The following is a 23,679-nucleotide window of genomic DNA, read 5'->3' as shown; positions in this document are numbered from 1 at the left end:
CGTTGAAAAAGACTGTGTAGCACTTTAGAAGCACTACCCTAGGGGTGTAGCAACGTGCCTTTTGTTATGTATTCAGATTTGACCCACTGCAAAGTTAGGAGGTATGTGAAGGCAACAGGTATACATTCATCTGTCAGTCATTTATTAGTAGCAGGACTCAGATAAATTATCCGACCCAATAGATAATGCTGGGAGAAAGGCTCATATACCAATCTAAAGCCATCAGACCAGACCATACAAATGGATGTTTTGCCCAACATTACTTTTTGTCACATTAAATGCCCTGTAATACCGTTCTGTCTTTGTGTTATTAAACAATGGACGACAGGTTTCTTTTTTATAATGATTATTTGTTTGGTGTACAATAATACTGACTAAATTAGGCTGTGATGTGCATATTGGGATAAATCGGGAAGTAACAGAGTTAAAAGTCTGATACATAAAAGACACAAATTTTCTGTTGCAAAATATATCAAATGTTTTATTGATAAACACTGCGAAACGCGTTACACCTGGTGATAGCACAAATTTTAATGGACTGTTAAACAGCTGGTCTCTCCTTTTGTCACTGAAGAGAAAGGAAGGAGAGGGAAAAGGAAGCTGTAAAGTGACTACACCTATAAAGTAACAGATATATAAAGTGGCGATTGCTAGGAAAAGAACCAATTATTAATATTTTGATGATACGGCATACTTTGACTCCTCAGGGTAAGCAGTATGATAACATATTGTAGCGCCAATCAACGATTGTCAAACTTGCCAATTCTTTAAATGCCTGGTTAAAATTACGCTGAATTAATCCGTACGAGATAATCATTAGCAGCAATGTTACCATTATGATTAAATAAAACAACCACTACTGACCATGCTTAACACACTTCTTGTTTAGCATCTGAATAAAATTTTTAGTTTTGTTATTTATATTAGGAAAATATAACTAGTTATACGCAGCTATGACTATATAAAACAAGCAGCTGCTTCCCAGTAAATGGGGCGCCATACCGGATAGAGGCAGACATATTGTATTCATGATAATTAATGAAATAACACAGCTTTGCGTCAGCGAAATTGAATTTTAAATCATTTCTCCAATGCTAGTGCATTTTCACTAAAGTAATATTTATAAGCACAGATGCTCATATAAATTCATATATCTCTCTATATAATTTTTTTTTATATTTTACAGTATGTAACTAGGATATTCTAGGAGCGTTTTACAAAAATGTATGGCTTTTTTGTTTTAGTATCACTTTGTGCATTTCATCAATGCATTCATATAATCAGATAAGGTGCGTACACACGTAACAATTATTTTAACGATTTGTCGTTAACGACGTCATTATCGTTCAAAAAATTGTTCAGTTGCTGAGTTATAACGATGAACGATAATCGTTCAAGCGCGCTCCCGTTTGTAGTTCATCGTCCATTTCAGACTGTCCAACATAACGATTTTCATTAAGGGACGGAACATTTTTCGTTCATCGGTGTAAAAATCGTTCATTACACTTCAAAAAATCGTTCACTTTTTCAAGGGAAAATCTGACAGAAAATCGTTGGTTACGAAATCGTTACGCGTGTATGCACCTTTACAGTTTAGATCCCTCTCCTGGTATAGGAGATTTAGCTACTCTCTGGTTTCAGCTGAATGAAGAGAGCGGCAGAACGGTGTAATGTGCAGCACAAAGAAACAACCCTGTGTATTGATTTAAAGACATTTCTGAAAAGCACAGAGCCAGAAAGGTGCATTAATGCATTTAGTACAAGCTGCAGGAGGACACAACCAAGCACATTAAAATCATCTGAAGGTGGAACAATGGGCCTGATTCAGAGCCGGACGCTCTAACAGAGCACTCGCTCTGAATCAGGGCCGGCCCTCTGTTTTTTTAGAGCGGCCTCCTGGCACCCACAGCTATAGCGAGCGGCCAGGAAGATGGTTGCGATGGTCAAGACTTGTGGTAGGGTCTCGTTGCCGCAAGCCCAAGAGTGCTTTCGGCTCGCACCATCTTAGGGAAGTGATTACACCTCCCTGGTGGGCACGGGCCCCCACAAAAACCCAGGTACTTTGAATCCCCCCCCCCATTTATGCCCCTGGCTCGAGAGGGTCAGTGCTACAAATAGCACTAACAAACGGTTATTTAATAACAAGGTTCAATGAAGCAACATGAATGTGCAAATAGCAGCAGATTAGATGTTCCGGGTCACTAAGCAATGTATTTTTGCACCATATAAAAACATCTCAGTGCATCCAATGGCTGCAAGTTTTATGTTGTCGCCCTTCGCTTAACGCCTATGAAAAGCAACACAGCTTATGTGCGTTTCTTACTTACGTCTGGAATAATCTAATGCAGCTGTGTGTTAGAAGACATATGTGTAACCAGCCCCAGGTGATTATCCTGCACAAAGCTGGACTGTGATGTTCCCTCAGGTACGATCGGTGCACATAAGAAAATTATAAAAGGTTTCCAAAGGTTGTGTATTTCGTGCAAAATAATCATCTGGAGGGCAAAAGGCAGGTCCGCTACAACCCCCATTGTTCCGTATAACACACTGATATAAATGACAATGGGGAGACACCGGGCCTGATTCTGCATTGGTCGCAAGTGGTCGTCGGAGCAGCTCCCTGATTAGCTGAATGCGGCCAGCCTGTGTGTCCCATAGACTTCTATGGTGAGAAATCCCCATTGAAGTCTATGGTGGGAACCGCTACATCGTAGCCGCAAGATTAATAGAGGTTAATCTTGTGGTTACATCAATGATACAATGTCGCGACATTGTTGATAGTGTTAGTGTAAAGTGTAAAATTAAATGCTCCAATCAAGGAGCATCTCCGACGGAGATGCTCCCTGATTGTCTTGCGGCCCCTTCACTGACGGGGCACACGTGTGCCCCGGTCATTTACGCGGAGCAAATGTATGTGTACACACATACCTTTGCTCAGTCCGGCATGGATCGGGTTTTTTGCGTTTTCTTATTTTAACCCCTGGATTGCCAGTGGACGTGATTTACGCATAGGAGAGGTGAGTATGGATTTTTTTTTTCAGGTACACCCCTATGGATTACTTCGGATACTAGGTGAGTATGTGTGAGTGTGCATGTATGTTTTAATAAAATTTTACATTCACGTTGTATGTTTGTTTATTTACGTATTTCTTTAGTTGTGGAACTACAAGTGCCAGCGGGCCCGTAATGCCCCGCATGCTGGTATTTGTGGATCTCCAAATACCAGCATGCAGGGAAGGCTTGCTGGTACTTGTGGTTCTACAACTAAAGACAATATGCAAACTTTATTTTTACACTTTACACTATCAACCCGGCACCCACCGCCCTAGGGTGCCGGGGATAGCCCCGGGCTATCAGTCTAGGTCTGGGGTGCCCTGGAGAGGGAGGCCCCTTTATTGGGGGGGTACCCAACTCCCCAGGGATCCCCGGCCTGGACTGACTAGCGGTCAGGGATAATGCTTTGGCCGGGGAAACCGGTGAAAGGTTTTCCCTGGCTGTGGCATTATCCCCCCGCTAGAAAGAGTTCTGTACTGGTTCTGGAATTTTCAGGGGACCCCTACTCGTTTTGTCCCCTGATTTTCCAGAACCAGGACCAGCTCAACAAAGCCCTGTGCTGGTTCTTAATATACAGGGGCCCCCTATGCATTTTGGCCCCTGTATTTTTAGAACCAGAACAGGCTTTATAAAGCCCGGGGCTGGTTATGCTTTTGGCGAGGTGGTGCACGCTTTTTTTTTTTTTAAAACACACACAGAAGCCATCATGGATCTCACTGATCTGTGATAGCTTCTCTAAAACTCGCACCTTTTAATGCTACTCGCATTAAAAAGTGTCAGTTTACATAGTCCTAAACTCGCAAATGCAGTAGCCTCGAGCTGAAAAGTTCGCAGGCTATTGAATTTGCGAGTTTCAGTACAAACTCGCACTTTTTAAAAGTGCGAGAAAGTGCGAGTTTGTACTGTTACTAAAACAGACTACCTATTACATTTGGCCCCGAGTCTTAATTGCAACCACGACACATGCACTGTAGCTGTTTTTAGGGATTTTCGAACGTTGGGAAGTAGCAAAAATGTATTTAAAAAAAAAATCACTCGACTCAGAAGCAGGTCCAGAGTTTTTATATGCGAAACCCTCCCGCCATTGATATCTCGCCATTCCCGGTGCGTACTGTACCTCCCAATCTCCCTATATCGCTAGATATCTAATTCACCGACCGTGAAGTCACCGACTACCTGCAATTGGCCAGGGCGCACTTACTTCCAAATGGGCGATGACCCGCTCGCCCGAGGCATTTAAAATGAGGTTAAAGCTTTACCACCGTCTTCTGTCAGAGGACAGAGATCAACAGAGCTACAAACATACAAAACTACACTGTGAACGTTCCTGTAACAGCAAAGTCCCTCCGGTGACAGCTTCCAGACTTATCCCAGGAATTCCTCTCGTGTCCATCCTTTGTCATCGTATATATTTCTAGTTTTAGGCACAATTTATATGTAACACCTAAATGGTATAAAAATGAATGCACACAAATCCCCCATATATAGGTTGTTTTTTTTACCAGGCCCAGGGCCGGGCGTTAATGTAGACTCGTCTTTGCACAAACACCTCCCCATCCACACCCACATATCACATCACATCCTTGGCAAGACCAGGCCTTTGCTTCCCTTACCCCACAGGGAAATCAGCCATTACGTGAGGAGACACAGTGGCTACAACAACATGGAGGCGCATTGGTCCATACAGTAACAATGAGCCCAATGACCCAGCTAAGGCCGCACTGTAGCCAAGGCACCTGTGGTCAAGGTAAAAGGCATTTCTGGCAAAAGAAATATAGTTAGAAACATTTATGTCAGTTATATCCTTACATTTGCTTTACATTATATTAAGTACAATAGATTTTACACAGACCATTTCCGGCAAACCTAATAAGCAGTATATATCTGATAATAAGCAGCTCATATATACTATGTCAGCAAACATGGGGGTTTCCTCATTATGAAAGTGCCCCAGGTACAAAAATAAAATAAGTGCTTTAAAGGAGTTATTTCATTCCTTCACATATATAAGAATGACAGGAGGTAACCACAGCTGTAATCCTGCGTAACCCGGGGTCTACAACAGGAAAACTGCGCCACCTGCAGGTAGAAAAACTGAGCAGCAATAATTTACCTGGGGATTTTGTATATCATACCTCTCAGCAGCCCCTCTTTGTACACTGATTCCCCGAACCCTCTTTCCTGTCATTTATATCCATCGGGCAAATCCTAACAATAAACCTGAAGCATAGTAAGCAAACCCTGACTGTGCCAATAGCCGCAATGCAGACGATCTATAGGATCAAGACCAGTATGCGAGGACCCTGAAACCTGAAATAATCTGCAATGTCCACCATTGCTTTATACCAGGGGTGGGGAACCTCAGGCCCGGGGGCCGTATAAGGCCCCCAGGATCATTTGGTCTGGCCCTCGGAGCTTTTTTCTGCTAGCCTCATCTGGCTAGCAGAGTGCCTAGAATGGCACCCTGCAGCCAGAATCTATGCAGCAGTGCCACCTGGAGAGTCCTTAGGACGCTTCAGATGGTCACACCGCTGCCCTTACAGCTCCCAGGAGCATCCTCAGGATGCTCCGGGCATTGCTGTAATCACTGGCGATTGTGGCCCCACCCAATGTGACGTCACATGGAGGGGGCATGGTCTCCACCAGGCCCACTAATAATTTTATATATATCAAAATGGCCCTCCGCAGAAAAAAGGTTCCCCACCCCTGCTTTATACGGATAGAAAACAGAAAATGGTACAAGATCCCCACAAAAAAAGGAACCTTGACGGAGTCCAATACTAAAAAAAAAAAAGTTATTGACTGCTCTTTGCTGGTGGAATTCTGCAACAACAAAAAAATAAAAATATTTTTTTTTATAGCAATCGTCAGCTCTTGAACGTCTGCGTGTCCCCAGCTTTGCTATGGGCTGGGTTAGAGCATGCAGCAGACTGATATGTAAGTAGCAGAAGGAGCAAGGTCCTCCCTCCAGCAGTAATTAGCAGTGAGGCTCCCCTGACATGGATTGCTAGGATGCCTACTGATTGACCCCCTGCGCTTTAAAGTGCATGAAGCGAATTGTTACACTAAGTTCCGAGAGACCGAACATATCGTTCACGCCTTGTTTCTGGATCTGACCCGTTTCTGGAATCTGACAACTCGCTGACCTCTGGATCTGATTCAGAGACGGACGCGGGATCAATATTTACGCAGATCAAGCCATCGTTTGCCAGTGCGCATGCGTATAATTCACAATGCGCACGTGCCGCGATTGCTTTGCGATTACGTATGCACAGAGGATCCACTCGCCAAGTGAGTGACAGGTAGTCAGCGTTTGAGGGTGGAAACAAAATCGCAGGCGTGTCTGACCGTTTGAACGCCGTTTCATGCGCGTGCATAAATTATCCATCGCGATTGCATTCGCAGCATGAGAACCGTCAGTGTGCGAGGAGAGCTGCAATGTTTGGGGCTGGCCAGAACTTGCCACAAGGGCAAGATGGCTGTTGGATGTGCATCGATGTTACCGATATTTCTGCAGGTAAGCGACGTTGTACGCGGAGGAGTAGGCAGCAGTGGGTGTCCCTGTGCTCGGGTGATCTTTGCAACCATTAGCATATTTTCGTGGCTACGTTGCTTACAAAATGGCAGTTGCGATCGCATTAGCGTCCATCTCTGAATCAAGCCGTCCACCCACGTGGTCCATTTGCTTAGAGTACAGTCTATCCTTGGATGGCAGCCAATCTGACCTCTGCTCTGCACCCGGACCTATTTCACTGGGACAATTACTTTGCCTCTGGACCTTTCGCTTTTGGAATGACGTTTTCATTACCAAGACTGGGCCTCAGATTTCTAGGTACATCCGCTTTACCGCTCAGAGGGCTTCATTCAGAGCCGCTCGTTCGTTCCGAGCGATGTTCACACATCTGCGCATGCGTACGGATTGTAATACGCATGCGCGAACCAGTCAGTGCGGCCGAAAATCGTGTGCTCGCTAAATAGCGAATGCCTGCTAGTTTGAGTGACAGGAGGAGGCGTATGTGGGTGGTAACAGTGGAAGGTGCTTGAAAACGGGGAGTGGAGATCAGAACGCAGGCGTGCCTAAAAGTCAAAATGGGCGTTTTATGGGTGTGCATAATTAATACAGCAGCGTCAGCGACCACATCACTTGGTTGTTTTATAGTCAGAACTGCTCGTAATATAGCGGTACGAAAAACCAGCCACAAGAATAGCGAGCAGTTCATACGCTGTTCGATGTACTCGATTAATCTATTAAATAACGGACATGACGTAGGATGCGAGCGGCCAGGGGGCGTCTTTTTCCAAAATACGACCGCATGTTTTGTTCGCTCGTTCAGACATAGAGGCGTGAACAGACCGCAAAGAGCGAACGGTTCATTTAAATAGCCAGACCCTTTTTCTGAACGAGCGCAAATAGCGTCCGGCTCTGAATCAGACCCAGAGGGCACTATAGTAATTGGTGTCTGCTATATTTATATATCCAGTACTAGAGCCAAGTCTAGGATTTAAGCCCCTACTACTAAGACCTGGGGGCAACCATACATCCAACTTCTGTGTAGTTAACATTATATTATTCCGATTAGCTACAAGTCGCTCTAGCCCAGTGAATGTCCTAATGTCCGATTGGCTACAGGTAAGTCTAACCCATTGGATGTCCTATTGTCTGATTGGCTACAGGTTGATCTATGCTAATTTATGTAGGCACCGACTACACCAAAATGGTGGTGCACTAGTGCAGAATGAGACGCAGTTTTGTGCATTGCTAGGATACTGTAAATGATTGCACACAACTAGAATTATTTGCTACTGAGGGTTAGAATGCGCTTACATTCCTCTTAAGGTGTACATTTAGAGCCGGAGGGAGTAATATAAAACCTATATATCCGGAATAAGCAGCTAGAACAATGGAGAATTTCTTAAAACTATTACATCACAAAATGCAGCGAGTGCCCCACAGTAAATGGAGGAATATTCTTGTACGGGAAATATCGCAGGCCTATGTTTTTCATAACATAAAATAAAACTGGATACTGAATTTAAGCATGGTCATTAGCAAGGATACTCTAAGGGTGGGCAATATGTCGGCCCCCAGCTGTTGTAGAACTGGACATCCCAGCATGCCCTGGCACAGTTTTGCTGTTTGGTCATGCTTAAACTGTTGCAAGGCATGCTGGGATGTGTAGTTTCAGAACAGCTGGAGGGCCACTGACAGCCCACCCCTGCGGGCCTGCGATGGCCCCACTTATATGTGGGCTGAAGATATTAACGCCCTGCCTCAACTAGGAGAGTGTGATACCTACAGGCTAGTAAACCTAAACTGGAATTATATTATACTTTATACATTCTTCAGAAATGTGCAGGGCCCAGTTACAGCTGGCAGTCTCCAGCGCCCGTCCACTTCTGTCATGGAGTCTTGCAGGGGTATAATAGTCCTGTCGCCCTTCTCTCTGGTCTGTAGGCAATAGAGACTGCCAGCTGTTGGGAGTACCAGCTCTGTCTGCAGCCCTACGCGACTATGGAAGTGGTGGATATAAATAATAATCGTTACAGTTTAGGTTCACCGACCATTGAATCCCATCTAGCTGTTCCCGCACTGTTCTCCATATTCTTTATAAACCTCTCCTGCGAAATGCGTCTAATCACCAGCACAAGGAGGGGTTTATAAGGGGTGTACTGTAGTGAGTGAGGTCTTTGGTTCTAAAGACTGTGCCAGTCTGCCACCTCGCCACTCAGTTCAGTGTGTGAATTACAAACATAATGTCAGTAAAACTGTCAGTAATCAATCCCTAAAAGGCCAATCGGCTTTTGTACCCTGTTTAAGTGCTTTCTTCATATTTGCAGCATTAATTCATGACAAGTGTCCGAAGCAACTCACCGAGCCCCTCATTGCCTACAATACAATCTCCCCGGGGTCCTCAGCGAACCTTCCTTTGGTTATTTTACTAACATACACAATATATCATTCTAGTTGCTGATCTGGGTTAATACGGCGTGGTTCCATCCCACTCTACTAGATACTGGACTTTGCCCTCAAGGGTGATTCTACGCGCCAGCACCTGGTACTTTTCTCCACACGCCAACCTCCCCGCAGCGCCAAAGTAATTTGTGATGGAGGTTTTGAGGTGAGGCAGAGACCGGTCGTCCTCACTGATGCTTTCAGTTAGGGTTAAGGTGCGACAGTCTATGCCATTGTCTGGGAAGTCCGAGGGCCTGGTGTAATCCATGGCTTCAGGTCCACAGCCGTTGGGTCGGTCTGAGAGATCCACAGCCCGTCTCTTCGACTCAAAGGAAGTGTACAGCTTGGAGGTCAGCTTCCTCTTCCTGCTCCCGACATTACCTCTGTAAGCAGAAGAAAAGGCTTTATTATACAACAATAATAATAATTGGGGGTTAAACCGTACCCGGAACCTACACACAACAGCACATTAATCAGAAGTCTGAACAGACACCACAAAACAAAAGACAAATCCCACTTGGTGGCTGATTCAGAGGTGGGCGCACTGCCGATGCCGGACGTAATGGAGCAATGTTTTGTTACTGAGCGCACGTCTAAGTGGGACCGCGCATGCGTCCGTGCAGAGTCGCGGTTCTAATTTCAGACTCACGCCGGGAGAAGTGTATTGAAAATGTAGGGGGCGTTCCTGGGCCGTCTTATGGGAGTGTCGCAGGCGTGTCGGTGAAACGGTTTGTGCACACAGACGCTTGACCGCTCACATAAGAGAACTGCACCTGCCAGAAGCTTGGCGCAAGTTTTGATAATGCAATCGTTGGCATTTTAGCATCTATGGATGCTGACGGTGGGCATCTCAGTCCTAGCACATTTGGACGGATGGACGTATGCCAGGGAAGGTCTTCGCAGCAGCATTTGCATACAGCCGCGGACGGACTACCGCCAATAGACGCAGCTGTGTCTATAATGAAGGAGTCACAACCAGAACGCGCACAGTCTAATGGCCGGACAATGAAGTGGTTTAGAGCTAGCTGGCCGGATACTGCAGCAGGTACAGATCTGATCAGGATCATTCACACCGCCCTACACCTGTGATCTCAGCAGGGCGCCGTCGACTTACCGCGACTCGTACGACAGGCTGGTGGAGGCAGAGCCGGAAGTGCTGGCTGCATCGTTGGAATCCAGGTCAGACGTAAAGTTTTGTCCAGAACTAGCACTGAAAGAAAATGACAGAATACTGTACATGAACTATAGTAAGACAGGACGGACCTTACTGTACATTACTGTTACATTACGTTATGCAGCCCCCAGCGTATCTGCAAAGCCCCCTCCGATAAGAAAGACAGGCAGATACAGAACTGGAAATAATATGTGTATAATGCACAAGTGATGCTAATATGTGTATAAACATCATCACATGAGCGCTCATTAGGGTAACCTGCGTGATATAAGGAATAATGATACCCCCTACCATGAATTATTAGACACGATTTCTGAGGCCTGTAGAAAAATGCTCGGCCTGCTGCAATTACATAGACCACTTTAGTGACTTCTAATATCCATATTAAGGTCACATGCGAGTGCATTATCGTGGGCAGCATGGTGGCGCAATGGTTAGCTTTGCTTCCATACTGGAGTCATGGGTTAAATTCCACCCAGGGTCATATGTGTGGAGTTTGTATGTCATCCCCATGCCTGTGAGGGTTTCCTCCAGCTGCTCTGACCTCCTCCCACAATTCAAACACACATACCGCTAGGTCGTTTGGCTCTGCCAAAAAAAAAAAATCACCCTATTGTATATATGATAGGGAATAGTGACCCATAACTCCACTGAGGCATGGACGGATGTGACTGCGTATTTGCTGTAAAGCGCTGCGGAATATGTGCGCTAAATAAATAAATGCTCAATATAGAAACATGTATAAAATGATATCGGTCTGAGTGGGGCAGATACAGGTCAGGTGACTCCTGTTGGCGTCAATGATTTTCCTTGTATGTTATTTAATATACCTCTTCAGGCTTTGTATCTCATCCAGGGTGAAATCAAAGATGCTGGCAAGATGGTGGTTTGTGCTCCACGCAGACGTAAAATCACTCTGCAATGTAAAAAGGGGGCGAGAGAGGTCAGTGTACAGTTCCCGGCATCAGATCATACAGCCACTAAGATTGCACGGGGAGATTTCTGCTGTGTGTATATAAGTAATATGCTCTGTTATAGGCTCCTCTGGCTGCTGTGTGTATATAAGTAATATGCTCTGTTATAGGCTCCTCTGGCTGCTGTGTGTATATAAGTAATATGCTCTGTTATAGGCTCCTCTGGCTGCTGTGTGTATATAAGTAATATGCTCTGTTATAGGCTCCTCTGGCTGCTGTGTGTATATAAGTAATATGCTCTGTTATAGGCTCCTCTGTGTATATAAGTAATATGCTCTGTTATAGGCTCCTCTGGCTGCTGTGTGTATATAAGTAATATGCTCTGTTATAGGCTCCTCTGGCTGCTGTGTGTATATAAGTAATATGCTCTGTTATAGGCTCCTCTGTGTATATAAGTAATATGCTCTGTTATAGGCTCCTCTGGCTGCTGTGTGTATATAAGTAATATGCTCTGTTATAGGCTCCTCTGGCTGCTGTGTGTATATAAGTAATATGCTCTGTTATAGGCTCCTCTGGCTGCTGTGTGTATATAAGTAATATGCTCTGTTATAGGCTCCTCTGGCTGCTGTGTGTATATAAGTGATATGCTCTGTTATAGGCTCCTCTGGCTGCTGTGTGTATATAAGTGATATGCTCTGTTATAGGCTCCTCTGGCTGCTGTGTGTATATAAGTGATATGCTCTGTTATAGGCTCCTGGCTGCTGTGTGTATATAAGTAATATGCTCTGTTATAGGCTCCTCTGGCTGCTGTGTATATATAAGTGATATGCTCTGTTATAGGCTCCTCTGGCTGTTGTGTGTATATAAGTAATATGCTCTGTTATAGGCTCCTCTGGCTGCTGTGTGTATATAAGTAATATGCTCTGTTATAGGCTCCTCTGGCTGCTGTGTGTATATAAGTGATATGCTCTGTTATAGGCTCCTCTGGCTGCTGTGTGTATATAAGTAATATGCTCTGTTATAGGCTCCTCTGGCTGCTGTGTGTATATAAGTGATATGCTCTGTTATAGGCTCCTCTGGCTGCTGTGTGTATATAAGTAATACGCTCTGTTATAGGCTCCTCTGGCTGCTGTGTGTATATAAGTGATATGCTCTGTTATAGGCTCCTCTGGCTGCTGTGTGTATATAAGTAATACGCTCTGTTATAGGCTCCTCTGGCTGCTGTGTGTATATAAGTAATATGCTCTGTTATAGGCTCCTCTGGCTGCTGTGTGTATATAAGTAATATGCTCTGTTATAGGCTCCTCTGGCTGCTGTGTGTATATAAGTAATATGCTCTGTTATAGGCTCCTCTGTGTATATAAGTAATATGCTCTGTTATAGGCTCCTCTGGCTGCTGTGTGTATATAAGTAATATGCTCTGTTATAGGCTCCTCTGGCTGCTGTGTGTATATAAGTGATATGCTCTGTTATAGGCTCCTCTGGCTGCTGTGTGTATATAAGTAATATGCTCTGTTATAGGCTCCTCTGGCTGCTGTGTGTATATAAGTAATATGCTCTGTTATAGGCTCCTCTGGCTGCTGTGTGTATATAAGTAATATGCTCTGTTATAGGCTCCTCTGGCTGCTGTGTGTATATAAGTGATATGCTCTGTTATAGGCTCCTCTGGCTGCTGTGTGTATATAAGTAATATGCTCTGTTATAGGCTCCTCTGGCTGTTGTGTGTATATAAGTAATATGCTCTGTTATAGGCTCCTCTGGCTGCTGTGTGTATATAAGTAATATGCTCTGTTATAGGCTCCTCTGGCTGCTGTGTGTATATAAGTGATATGCTCTGTTATAGGCTCCTCTGGCTGCTGTGTGTATATAAGTAATATGCTCTGTTATAGGCTCCTCTGGCTGCTGTGTGTATATAAGTAATATGCTCTGTTATAGGCTCCTCTGGCTGCTGTGTGTATATAAGTAATATGCTCTGTTATAGGCTCCTCTGGCTGCTGTGTGTATATAAGTGATATGCTCTGTTATAGGCTCCTCTGGCTGCTGTGTGTATATAAGTAATATGCTCTGTTATAGGCTCCTCTGGCTGCTGTGTGTATATAAGTAATATGCTCTGTTATAGGCTCCTCTGGCTGCTGTGTGTATATAAGTAATATGCTCTGTTATAGGCTCCTCTGGCTGCTGTGTGTATATAAGTGATATGCTCTGTTATAGGCTCCTCTGGCTGCTGTGTGTATATAAGTAATATGCTCTGTTATAGGCTCCTCTGGCTGCTGTGTGTATATAAGTGATATGCTCTGTTATAGGCTCCTCTGGCTGCTGTGTGTATATAAGTAATATGCTCTGTTATAGGCTCCTCTGGCTGTTGTGTGTATATAAGTAATATGCTCTGTTATAGGCTCCTCTGGCTGCTGTGTGTATATAAGTGATATGCTCTGTTATAGGCTCCTCTGGCTGCTGTGTATATATAAGTGATATGCTCTGTTATAGGCTCCTCTGGCTGCTGTGTGTATATAAGTAATATGCTCTGTTATAGGCTCCTCTGGCTGCTGTGTGTATATAAGTAATATGCTCTGTTATAGGCTCCTCTGGCTGCTGTGTATATAAGTGATATGCTCTGTTATAGGCTCCTCTGGCTGCTGTGTGTATATAAGTGATATGCTCTGTTATAGGCTCCTCTGGCTGCTGTGTGTATATAAGTAATATGCTCTGTTATAGGCTCCTCTGGCTGCTGTGTGTATATAAGTAATATGCTCTGTTATAGGCTCCTCTGGCTGCTGTGTGTATATAAGTAATATGCTCTGTTATAGGCTCCTCTGGCTGCTGTGTGTATATAAGTGATATGCTCTGTTATAGGCTCCTCTGGCTGCTGTGTGTATATAAGTGATATACTCTGTTATAGGCTCCTCTGGCTGCTGTGTGTATATAAGTGATATGCTTTGTTATAGGCTCCTGGCTGCTGTGTGTATATAAGTAATATGCTCTGTTATAGGCTCCTCTGGCTGCTGTGTATATATAAGTGATATGCTCTGTTATAGGCTCCTCTGGCTGTTGTGTGTATATAAGTGATATGCTCTGTTATAGGCTCCTCTGGCTGCTGTGTGTATATAAGTAATATGCTCTGTTATAGGCTCCTCTGGCTGTTGTGTGTATATAAGTAATATGCTCTGTTATAGGCTCCTCTGGCTGCTGTGTGTATATAAGTAATATGCTCTGTTATAGGCTCCTCTGGCTGCTGTGTGTATATAAGTGATATGCTCTGTTATAGGCTCCTCTGGCTGCTGTGTATATAAGTGATATGCTCTGTTATAGGCTCCTCTGGCTGCTGTGTGTATATAAGTGATATGCTCTGTTATAGGCTCCTCTGGCTGCTGTGTGTATATAAGTGATATGCTCTGTTATAGGCTCCTCTGGCTGCTGTGTGTATATAAGTAATATGCTCTGTTATAGGCTCCTCTGGCTGCTGTGTGTATATAAGTAATATGCTCTGTTATAGGCTCCTCTGGCTGTTGTGTGTATATAAGTAATATGCTCTGTTATAGGCTCCTCTGGCTGCTGTGTGTATATAAGTAATATGCTCTGTTATAGGCTCCTCTGGCTGTTGTGTGTATATAAGTAATATGCTCTGTTATAGGCTCCTCTGGCTGTTGTGTGTATATAAGTAATATGCTCTGTTATAGGCTCCTCTGGCTGCTGTGTATATATAAGTGATATGCTCTGTTATAGGCTCCTCTGGCTGCTGTGTGTATATAAGTAATATGCTCTGTTATAGGCTCCTCTGGCTGCTGTGTGTATATAAGTAATATGCTCTGTTATAGGCTCCTCTGGCTGCTGTGTATATAAGTGATATGCTCTGTTATAGGCTCCTCTGGCTGCTGTGTGTATATAAGTGATATGCTCTGTTATAGGCTCCTCTGGCTGCTGTGTGTATATAAGTAATATGCTCTGTTATAGGCTCCTCTGGCTGCTGTGTGTATATAAGTAATATGCTCTGTTATAGGCTCCTCTGGCTGCTGTGTGTATATAAGTAATATGCTCTGTTATAGGCTCCTCTGGCTGCTGTGTGTATATAAGTGATATGCTCTGTTATAGGCTCCTCTGGCTGCTGTGTGTATATAAGTGATATGCTCTGTTATAGGCTCCTCTGGCTGCTGTGTGTATATAAGTGATATGCTCTGTTATAGGCTCCTCTGGCTGCTGTGTGTATATAAGTAATATGCTCTGTTATAGGCTCCTCTGGCTGCTGTGTGTATATAAGTGATATGCTCTGTTATAGGCTCCTCTGGCTGCTGTGTGTATATAAGTAATATGCTCTGTTATAGGCTCCTCTGGCTGCTGTGTGTATATAAGTGATATGCTCTGTTATAGGCTCCTCTGGCTGCTGTGTATATAAGTGATATGCTCTGTTATAGGCTCCTCTGGCTGCTGTGTGTATATAAGTAATATGCTCTGTTATAGGCTCCTCTGGCTGCTGTGTGTATATAAGTAATATGCTCTGTTATAGGCTCCTCTGGCTGCTGTGTGTATATAAGTGATATGCTCTGTTATAGGCTCCTCTGTGTATATAAGTAATACGCTCTGTTATAGGCTCCTCTGGCTGCTGTGTGTATATAAGTAATACGCTCTGTTATAGGCTCCTCTGGCTGCTGTGTGTATATAAGTAATATGCTCTGTTATAGGCTCCTCTGGCTGCTGTGTGTATATAAGTAATATGCTCTGTTATAGGCTCCTCTGGCTGCTGTGTGTATATAAGTAATATGCTCTGTTATAGGCTCCTCTGGCTGCTGTGTGTATATAAGTAATATGCTCTGTTATAGGCTCCTCTGTGTATATAAGTAATATGCTCTGTTATAGGCTCCTCTGGCTGCTGTGTGTATATAAGTAATATGCTCTGTTATAGGCTCCTCTGGCTGCTGTGTGTATATAAGTGATATGCTCTGTTATAGGCTCCTCTGGCTGCTGTGTGTATATAAGTAATATGCTCTGTTATAGGCTCCTCTGGCTGCTGTGTGTATATAAGTAATATGCTCTGTTATAGGCTCCTCTGTGTATATAAGTAATATGCTCTGTTATAGGCTCCTCTGGCTGCTGTGTGTATATAAGTAATATGCTCTGTTATAGGCTCCTCTGGCTGTTGTGTGTATATAAGTAATATGCTCTGTTATAGGCTCCTCTGGCTGCTGTGTGTATATAAGTGATATGCTCTGTTATAGGCTCCTCTGGCTGTTGTGTGTATATAAGTAATATGCTCTGTTATAGGCTCCTCTGGCTGCTGTGTGTATATAAGTGATATGCTCTGTTATAGGCTCCTCTGGCTGCTGTGTATATAGAAGTGATATGCTCTGTTATAGGCTCCTCTGGCTGCTGTGTGTATATAAGTAATATGCTCTGTTATAGGCTCCTCTGGCTGCTGTGTGTATATAAGTAATATGCTCTGTTATAGGCTCCTCTGGCTGCTGTGTATATAAGTGATATGCTCTGTTATAGGCTCCTCTGGCTGCTGTGTGTATATAAGTGATATGCTCTGTTATAGGCTCCTCTGGCTGCTGTGTGTATATAAGTAATATGCTCTGTTATAGGCTCCTCTGGCTGCTGTGTGTATATAAGTAATATGCTCTGTTATAGGCTCCTCTGGCTGCTGTGTGTATATAAGTGATATGCTCTGTTATAGGCTCCTCTGGCTGCTGTGTGTATATAAGTGATATGCTCTGTTATAGGCTCCTCTGGCTGCTGTGTGTATATAAGTGATATGCTCTGTTATAGGCTCCTCTGGCTGCTGTGTGTATATAAGTGATATGCTCTGTTATAGGCTCCTGGCTGCTGTGTGTATATAAGTAATATGCTCTGTTATAGGCTCCTCTGGCTGCTGTGTATATATAAGTGATATGCTCTGTTATAGGCTCCTCTGGCTGTTGTGTGTATATAAGTGATATGCTCTGTTATAGGCTCCTCTGGCTGCTGTGTGTATATAAGTAATATGCTCTGTTATAGGCTCCTCTGGCTGCTGTGTGTATATAAGTGATATGCTCTGTTATAGGCTCCTCTGGCTGCTGTGTGTATATAAGTAATATGCTCTGTTATAGGCTCCTCTGGCTGCTGTGTGTATATAAGTGATATGCTCTGTTATAGGCTCCTCTGGCTGCTGTGTGTATATAAGTAATATGCTCTGTTATAGGCTCCTCTGGCTGCTGTGTGTATATAAGTGATATGCTCTGTTATAGGCTCCTCTGGTTGCTGTGTGTATATAAGTAATACGCTCTGTTATAGGCTCCTCTGGCTGCTGTGTGTATATAAGTGATATGCTCTGTTATAGGCTCCTCTGGCTGCTGTGTGTATATAAGTAATACGCTCTGTTATAGGCTCCTCTGGCTGCTGTGTGTATATAAGTGATATGCTCTGTTATAGGCTCCTCTGGCTGCTGTGTGTATATAAGTAATACGCTCTGTTATAGGCTCCTCTGGCTGCTGTGTGTATATAAGTGATATGCTCTGTTATAGGCTCCTCTGGCTGCTGTGTGTATATAAGTGATATGCTCTGTTATAGGCTCCTCTGGCTGCTGTGTGTATATAAGTGATATGCTCTGTTATAGGCTCCTCTGGCTGCTGTGTGTATATAAGTGATATGCTCTGTTATAGGCTCCTCTGGCTGCTGTGTGTATATAAGTGATATGCTCTGTTATAGGCTCCTCTGTGTATATAAGTAATATGCTCTGTTATAGGCTCCTCTGGCTGCTGTGTGTATATAAGTGATATGCTCTGTTATAGGCTCCTCTGGCTGCTGTGTGTATATAAGTAATATGCTCTGTTATAGGCTCCTCTGGCTGCTGTGTGTATATAAGTAATATGCTCTGTTATAGGCTCCTCTGTGTATATAAGTAATATGCTCTGTTATAGGCTCCTCTGGCTGCTGTGTGTATATAAGTGATATGCTCTGTTATAGGCTCCTCTGGCTGCTGTGTGTATATAAGTAATACGCTCTGTTATAGGCTCCTCTGGCTGCTGTGTGTATATAAGTGATATGCTCTGTTATAGGCTCCTCTGGCTGCTGTGTGTATATAAGTAATATGCTCTGTTATAGGCTCCTCTGGCTGTTGTGTGTATATAAGTAATATGCTCTGTTATAGGCTCCTCTGGCTGCTGTGTGTATATAAGTAATATGCTCTGTTATAGGCTCCTCTGGCTGTTGTGTGTATATAAGTAATATGCTCTGTTATAGGCTCCTCTGGCTGCTGTGTGTATATAAGTGATATGCTCTGTTATAGGCTCCTCTGGCTGCTGTGTATATATAAGTGATATGCTCTGTTATAGGCTCCTCTGGCTGCTGTGTGTATATAAGTAATATGCTCTGTTATAGGCTCCTCTGGCTGCTGTGTGTATATAAGTAATATGCTCTGTTATAGGCTCCTCTGGCTGCTGTGTATATAAGTGATATGCTCTGTTATAGGCTCCTCTGGCTGCTGTGTGTATATAAGTGATATGCTCTGTTATAGGCTCCTCTGGCTGCTGTGTGTATATAAGTAATATGCTCTGTTATAGGCTCCTCTGGCTGCTGTGTGTATATAAGTAATATGCTCTGTTATAGGCTCCTCTGGCTGCTGTGTGTATATAAGTAATATGCTCTGTTATAGGCTCCTCTGGCTGCTGTGTGTATATAAGTGATATGCTCTGTTATAGGCTCCTCTGGCTGCTGTGTGTATATAAGTAATATGCTCTGTTATAGGCTCCTCTGGCTGCTGTGTATATATAAGTAATATGCTCTGTTATAGGCTCCTCTGGCTGCTGTGTGTATATAAGTGATATGCTCTGTTATAGGCTCCTCTGGCTGCTGTGTGTATATAAGTGATATGCTCTGTTATAGGCTCCTCTGGCTGCTGTGTGTATATAAGTAATACGCTCTGTTATAGGCTCCTCTGGCTGCTGTGTGTATATAAGTGATATGCTCTGTTATAGGCTCCTCTGGCTGCTGTGTGTATATAAGTAATACGCTCTGTTATAGGCTCCTCTGGCTGCTGTGTGTATATAAGTGATATGCTCTGTTATAGGCTCCTCTGGCTGCTGTGTGTATATAAGTGATATGCTCTGTTATAGGCTCCTCTGGCTGCTGTGTGTATATAAGTAATACGCTCTGTTATAGGCTCCTCTGGCTGCTGTGTGTATATAAGTAATATGCTCTGTTATAGGCTCCTCTGGCTGCTGTGTGTATATAAGTAATATGCTCTGTTATAGGCTCCTCTGGCTGCTGTGTGTATATAAGTAATATGCTCTGTTATAGGCTCCTCTGGTGTATATAAGTAATATGCTCTGTTATAGGCTCCTCTGGCTGCTGTGTGTATATAAGTAATATGCTCTGTTATAGGCTCCTCTGGCTGCTGTGTGTATATAAGTGATATGCTCTGTTATAGGCTCCTCTGGCTGCTGTGTGTATATAAGTAATATGCTCTGTTATAGGCTCCTCTGGCTGCTGTGTGTATATAAGTAATATGCTCTGTTATAGGCTCCTCTGTGTATATAAGTAATATGCTCTGTTATAGGCTCCTCTGGCTGCTGTGTGTATATAAGTAATATGCTCTGTTATAGGCTCCTCTGGCTGTTGTGTGTATATAAGTAATATGCTCTGTTATAGGCTCCTCTGGCTGCTGTGTGTATATAAGTAATATGCTCTGTTATAGGCTCCTCTGGCTGTTGTGTGTATATAAGTAATATGCTCTGTTATAGGCTCCTCTGGCTGCTGTGTGTATATAAGTGATATGCTCTGTTATAGGCTCCTCTGGCTGCTGTGTATATATAAGTGATATGCTCTGTTATAGGCTCCTCTGGCTGCTGTGTGTATATAAGTAATATGCTCTGTTATAGGCTCCTCTGGCTGCTGTGTGTATATAAGTAATATGCTCTGTTATAGGCTCCTCTGGCTGCTGTGTATATAAGTGATATGCTCTGTTATAGGCTCCTCTGGCTGCTGTGTGTATATAAGTGATATGCTCTGTTATAGGCTCCTCTGGCTGCTGTGTGTATATAAGTAATATGCTCTGTTATAGGCTCCTCTGGCTGCTGTGTGTATATAAGTGATATGCTCTGTTATAGGCTCCTCTGGCTGCTGTGTGTATATAAGTAATATGCTCTGTTATAGGCTCCTCTGGCTGCTGTGTGTATATAAGTAATATGCTCTGTTATAGGCTCCTCTGGCTGCTGTGTGTATATAAGTAATATGCTCTGTTATAGGCTCCTCTGGCTGCTGTGTGTATATAAGTGATATGCTCTGTTATAGGCTCCTCTGGCTGCTGTGTGTATATAAGTGATATGCTCTGTTATAGGCTCCTGGCTGCTGTGTGTATATAAGTAATATGCTCTGTTATAGGCTCCTCTGGCTGCTGTGTATATATAAGTGATATGCTCTGTTATAGGCTCCTCTGGCTGCTGTGTGTATATAAGTAATATGCTCTGTTATAGGCTCCTCTGGCTGCTGTGTGTATATAAGTAATATGCTCTGTTATAGGCTCCTCTGGCTGCTGTGTGTATATAAGTAATATGCTCTGTTATAGGCTCCTCTGGCTGCTGTGTGTATATAAGTAATATGCTCTGTTATAGGCTCCTCTGGCTGCTGTGTGTATATAAGTGATATGCTCTGTTATAGGCTCCTCTGGCTGTTGTGTGTATATAAGTGATATGCTCTGTTATAGGCTCCTCTGGCTGCTGTGTGTACATAAGTAATATGCTCTGTTATAGGCTCCTCTGGCTGTTGTGTGTATATAAGTAATATGCTCTGTTATAGGCTCCTCTGGCTGCTGTGTGTATATAAGTAATATGCTCTGTTATAGGCTCCTCTGGCTGTTGTGTGTATATAAGTAATATGCTCTGTTATAGGCTCCTCTGTGTATATAAGTAATATGCTCTGTTATAGGCTCCTCTGGCTGCTGTGTGTATATAAGTAATATGCTCTGTTATAGGCTCCTCTGGCTGTTGTGTGTATATAAGTAATATGCTCTGTTATAGGCTCCTCTGGCTGCTGTGTATATAAGTGATATGCTCTGTTATAGGCTCCTCTGGCTGCTGTGTGTATATAAGTGATATGCTCTGTTATAGGCTCCTCTGGCTGCTGTGTGTATATAAGTAATATGCTCTGTTATAGGCTCCTCTGGCTGCTGTGTGTATATAAGTAATATGCTCTGTTATAGGCTCCTCTGGCTGCTGTGTGTATATAAGTAATATGCTCTGTTATAGGCTCCTCTGGCTGCTGTGTGTATATAAGTGATATGCTCTGTTATAGGCTCCTCTGGCTGCTGTGTGTATATAAGTGATATGCTCTGTTATAGGCTCCTCTGGCTGCTGTGTGTATATAAGTGATATGCTCTGTTATAGGCTCCTCTGGCTGCTGTGTGTATATAAGTGATATGCTCTGTTATAGGCTCCTCTGGCTGCTGTGTGTATATAAGTAATATGCTCTGTTATAGGCTCCTCTGGCTGCTGTGTGTATATAAGTAATATGCTCTGTTATAGGCTCCTCTGGCTGCTGTGTGTATATAAGTAATATGCTCTGTTATAGGCTCCTCTGGCTGCTGTGTGTATATAAGTGATATGCTCTGTTATAGGCTCCTCTGGCTGCTGTGTGTATATAAGTAATATGCTCTGTTATAGGCTCCTCTGGCTGCTGTGTGTATATAAGTGATATGCTCTGTTATAGGCTCCTCTGGCTGCTGTGTGTATATAAGTAATATGCTCTGTTATAGGCTCCTCTGGCTGCTGTGTGTATATAAGTGATATGCTCTGTTATAGGCTCCTCTGGCTGCTGTGTGTATATAAGTAATATGCTCTGTTATAGGCTCCTCTGGCTGCTGTGTGTATATAAGTAATATGCTCTGTTATAGGCTCCTCTGTGTATATAAGTAATATGCTCTGTTATAGGCTCCTCTGGCTGCTGTGTGTATATAAGTAATATGCTCTGTTATAGGCTCCTCTGGCTGCTGTGTGTATATAAGTGATATGCTCTGTTATAGGCTCCTCTGGCTGCTGTGTGTATATAAGTAATATGCTCTGTTATAGGCTCCTCTGGCTGCTGTGTGTATATAAGTAATATGCTCTGTTATAGGCTCCTCTGTGTATATAAGTAATATGCTCTGTTATAGGCTCCTCTGGCTGCTGTGTGTATATAAGTAATATGCTCTGTTATAGGCTCCTCTGGCTGTTGTGTGTATATAAGTAATATGCTCTGTTATAGGCTCCTCTGGCTGCTGTGTGTATATAAGTAATATGCTCTGTTATAGGCTCCTCTGGCTGCTGTGTGTATATAAGTAATATGCTCTGTTATAGGCTCCTCTGGCTGTTGTGTGTATATAAGTAATATGCTCTGTTATAGGCTCCTCTGGCTGCTGTGTGTATATAAGTGATATGCTCTGTTATAGGCTCCTCTGGCTGCTGTGTATATATAAGTGATATGCTCTGTTATAGGCTCCTCTGGCTGCTGTGTGTATATAAGTAATATGCTCTGTTATAGGCTCCTCTGGCTGCTGTGTGTATATAAGTAATATGCTCTGTTATAGGCTCCTCTGGCTGCTGTGTATATAAGTGATATGCTCTGTTATAGGCTCCTCTGGCTGCTGTGTGTATATAAGTGATATGCTCTGTTATAGGCTCCTCTGGCTGCTGTGTGTATATAAGTGATATGCTCTGTTATAGGCTCCTCTGGCTGCTGTGTGTATATAAGTGATATGCTCTGTTATAGGCTCCTCTGTGTATATAAGTAATATGCTCTGTTATAGGCTCCTCTGGCTGCTGTGTGTATATAAGTGATATGCTCTGTTATAGGCTCCTCTGGCTGCTGTGTGTATATAAGTAATATGCTCTGTTATAGGCTCCTCTGTGTATATAAGTAATATGCTCTGTTATAGGCTCCTCTGGCTGCTGTGTGTATATAAGTAATATGCTCTGTTATAGGCTCCTCTGGCTGCTGTGTGTATATAAGTGATATGCTCTGTTATAGGCTCCTCTGGCTGCTGTGTGTATATAAGTAATATGCTCTGTTATAGGCTCCTCTGGCTGCTGTGTATATATAAGTAATATGCTCTGTTATAGGCTCCTCTGGCTGCTGTGTGTATATAAGTAATATGCTCTGTTATAGGCTCCTCTGGCTGCTGTGTATATAAGTGATATGCTCTGTTATAGGCTCCTCTGGCTGCTGTGTGTATATAAGTAATATGCTCTGTTATAGGCTCCTCTGGCTGCTGTGTATATATAAGTAATATGCTCTGTTATAGGCTCCTCTGGCTGCTGTGTGTATATAAGTAATATGCTCTGTTATAGGCTCCTCTGGCTGCTGTGTGTATATAAGTGATATGCTCTGTTATAGGCTCCTCTGGCTGCTGTGTGTATATAAGTAATACGCTCTGTTATAGGCTCCTCTGGCTGCTGTGTGTATATAAGTAATATGCTCTGTTATAGGCTCCTCTGGCTGCTGTGTGTATATAAGTAATATGCTCTGTTATAGGCTCCTCTGGCTGCTGTGTGTATATAAGTGATATGCTCTTTTATAGGCTCCTCTGGCTGCTGTGTATATAAGTGATATGCTCTGTTATAGGCTCCTCTGGCTGTTGTGTG

The 23,679-nt window shown here is 43.3% G+C and overlaps 1 protein-coding gene across 3 annotated transcripts in view; it reads right to left on the bottom strand.

Annotated features, from left to right (window-relative positions):
* Positions 1–453: 453 nt before the first annotated feature.
* The window catches only part of PHF19 (PHD finger protein 19), an 80,939-nt gene continuing 57,713 nt past the window's right edge, over positions 454–23,679 (bottom strand). For all 3 annotated transcript variants that reach the window (XM_088460902.1, XM_088460903.1, XM_088460904.1), the window contains 3 exons: positions 11,012–11,097; positions 10,122–10,217; positions 454–9,390 (listed from right to left, as the gene is read on the bottom strand). In XM_088460902.1, coding sequence (XP_088317028.1) covers positions 9,033–9,390; positions 10,122–10,217; positions 11,012–11,097 — 540 coding nt within the window. In that variant the 3' untranslated portion in view covers positions 454–9,032. The remainder of the gene's footprint in view (positions 9,391–10,121; positions 10,218–11,011; positions 11,098–23,679) is intronic.

This window comes from Taudactylus pleione, unplaced genomic scaffold (assembly GCF_031769625.1).
Source record: "Taudactylus pleione unplaced genomic scaffold, aTauple2 ptg000988l, whole genome shotgun sequence".
NCBI classification, from domain to species: domain Eukaryota; kingdom Metazoa; phylum Chordata; class Amphibia; order Anura; family Myobatrachidae; genus Taudactylus; species Taudactylus pleione.
This window is presented reverse-complemented; position numbering and strand designations above follow the sequence as displayed.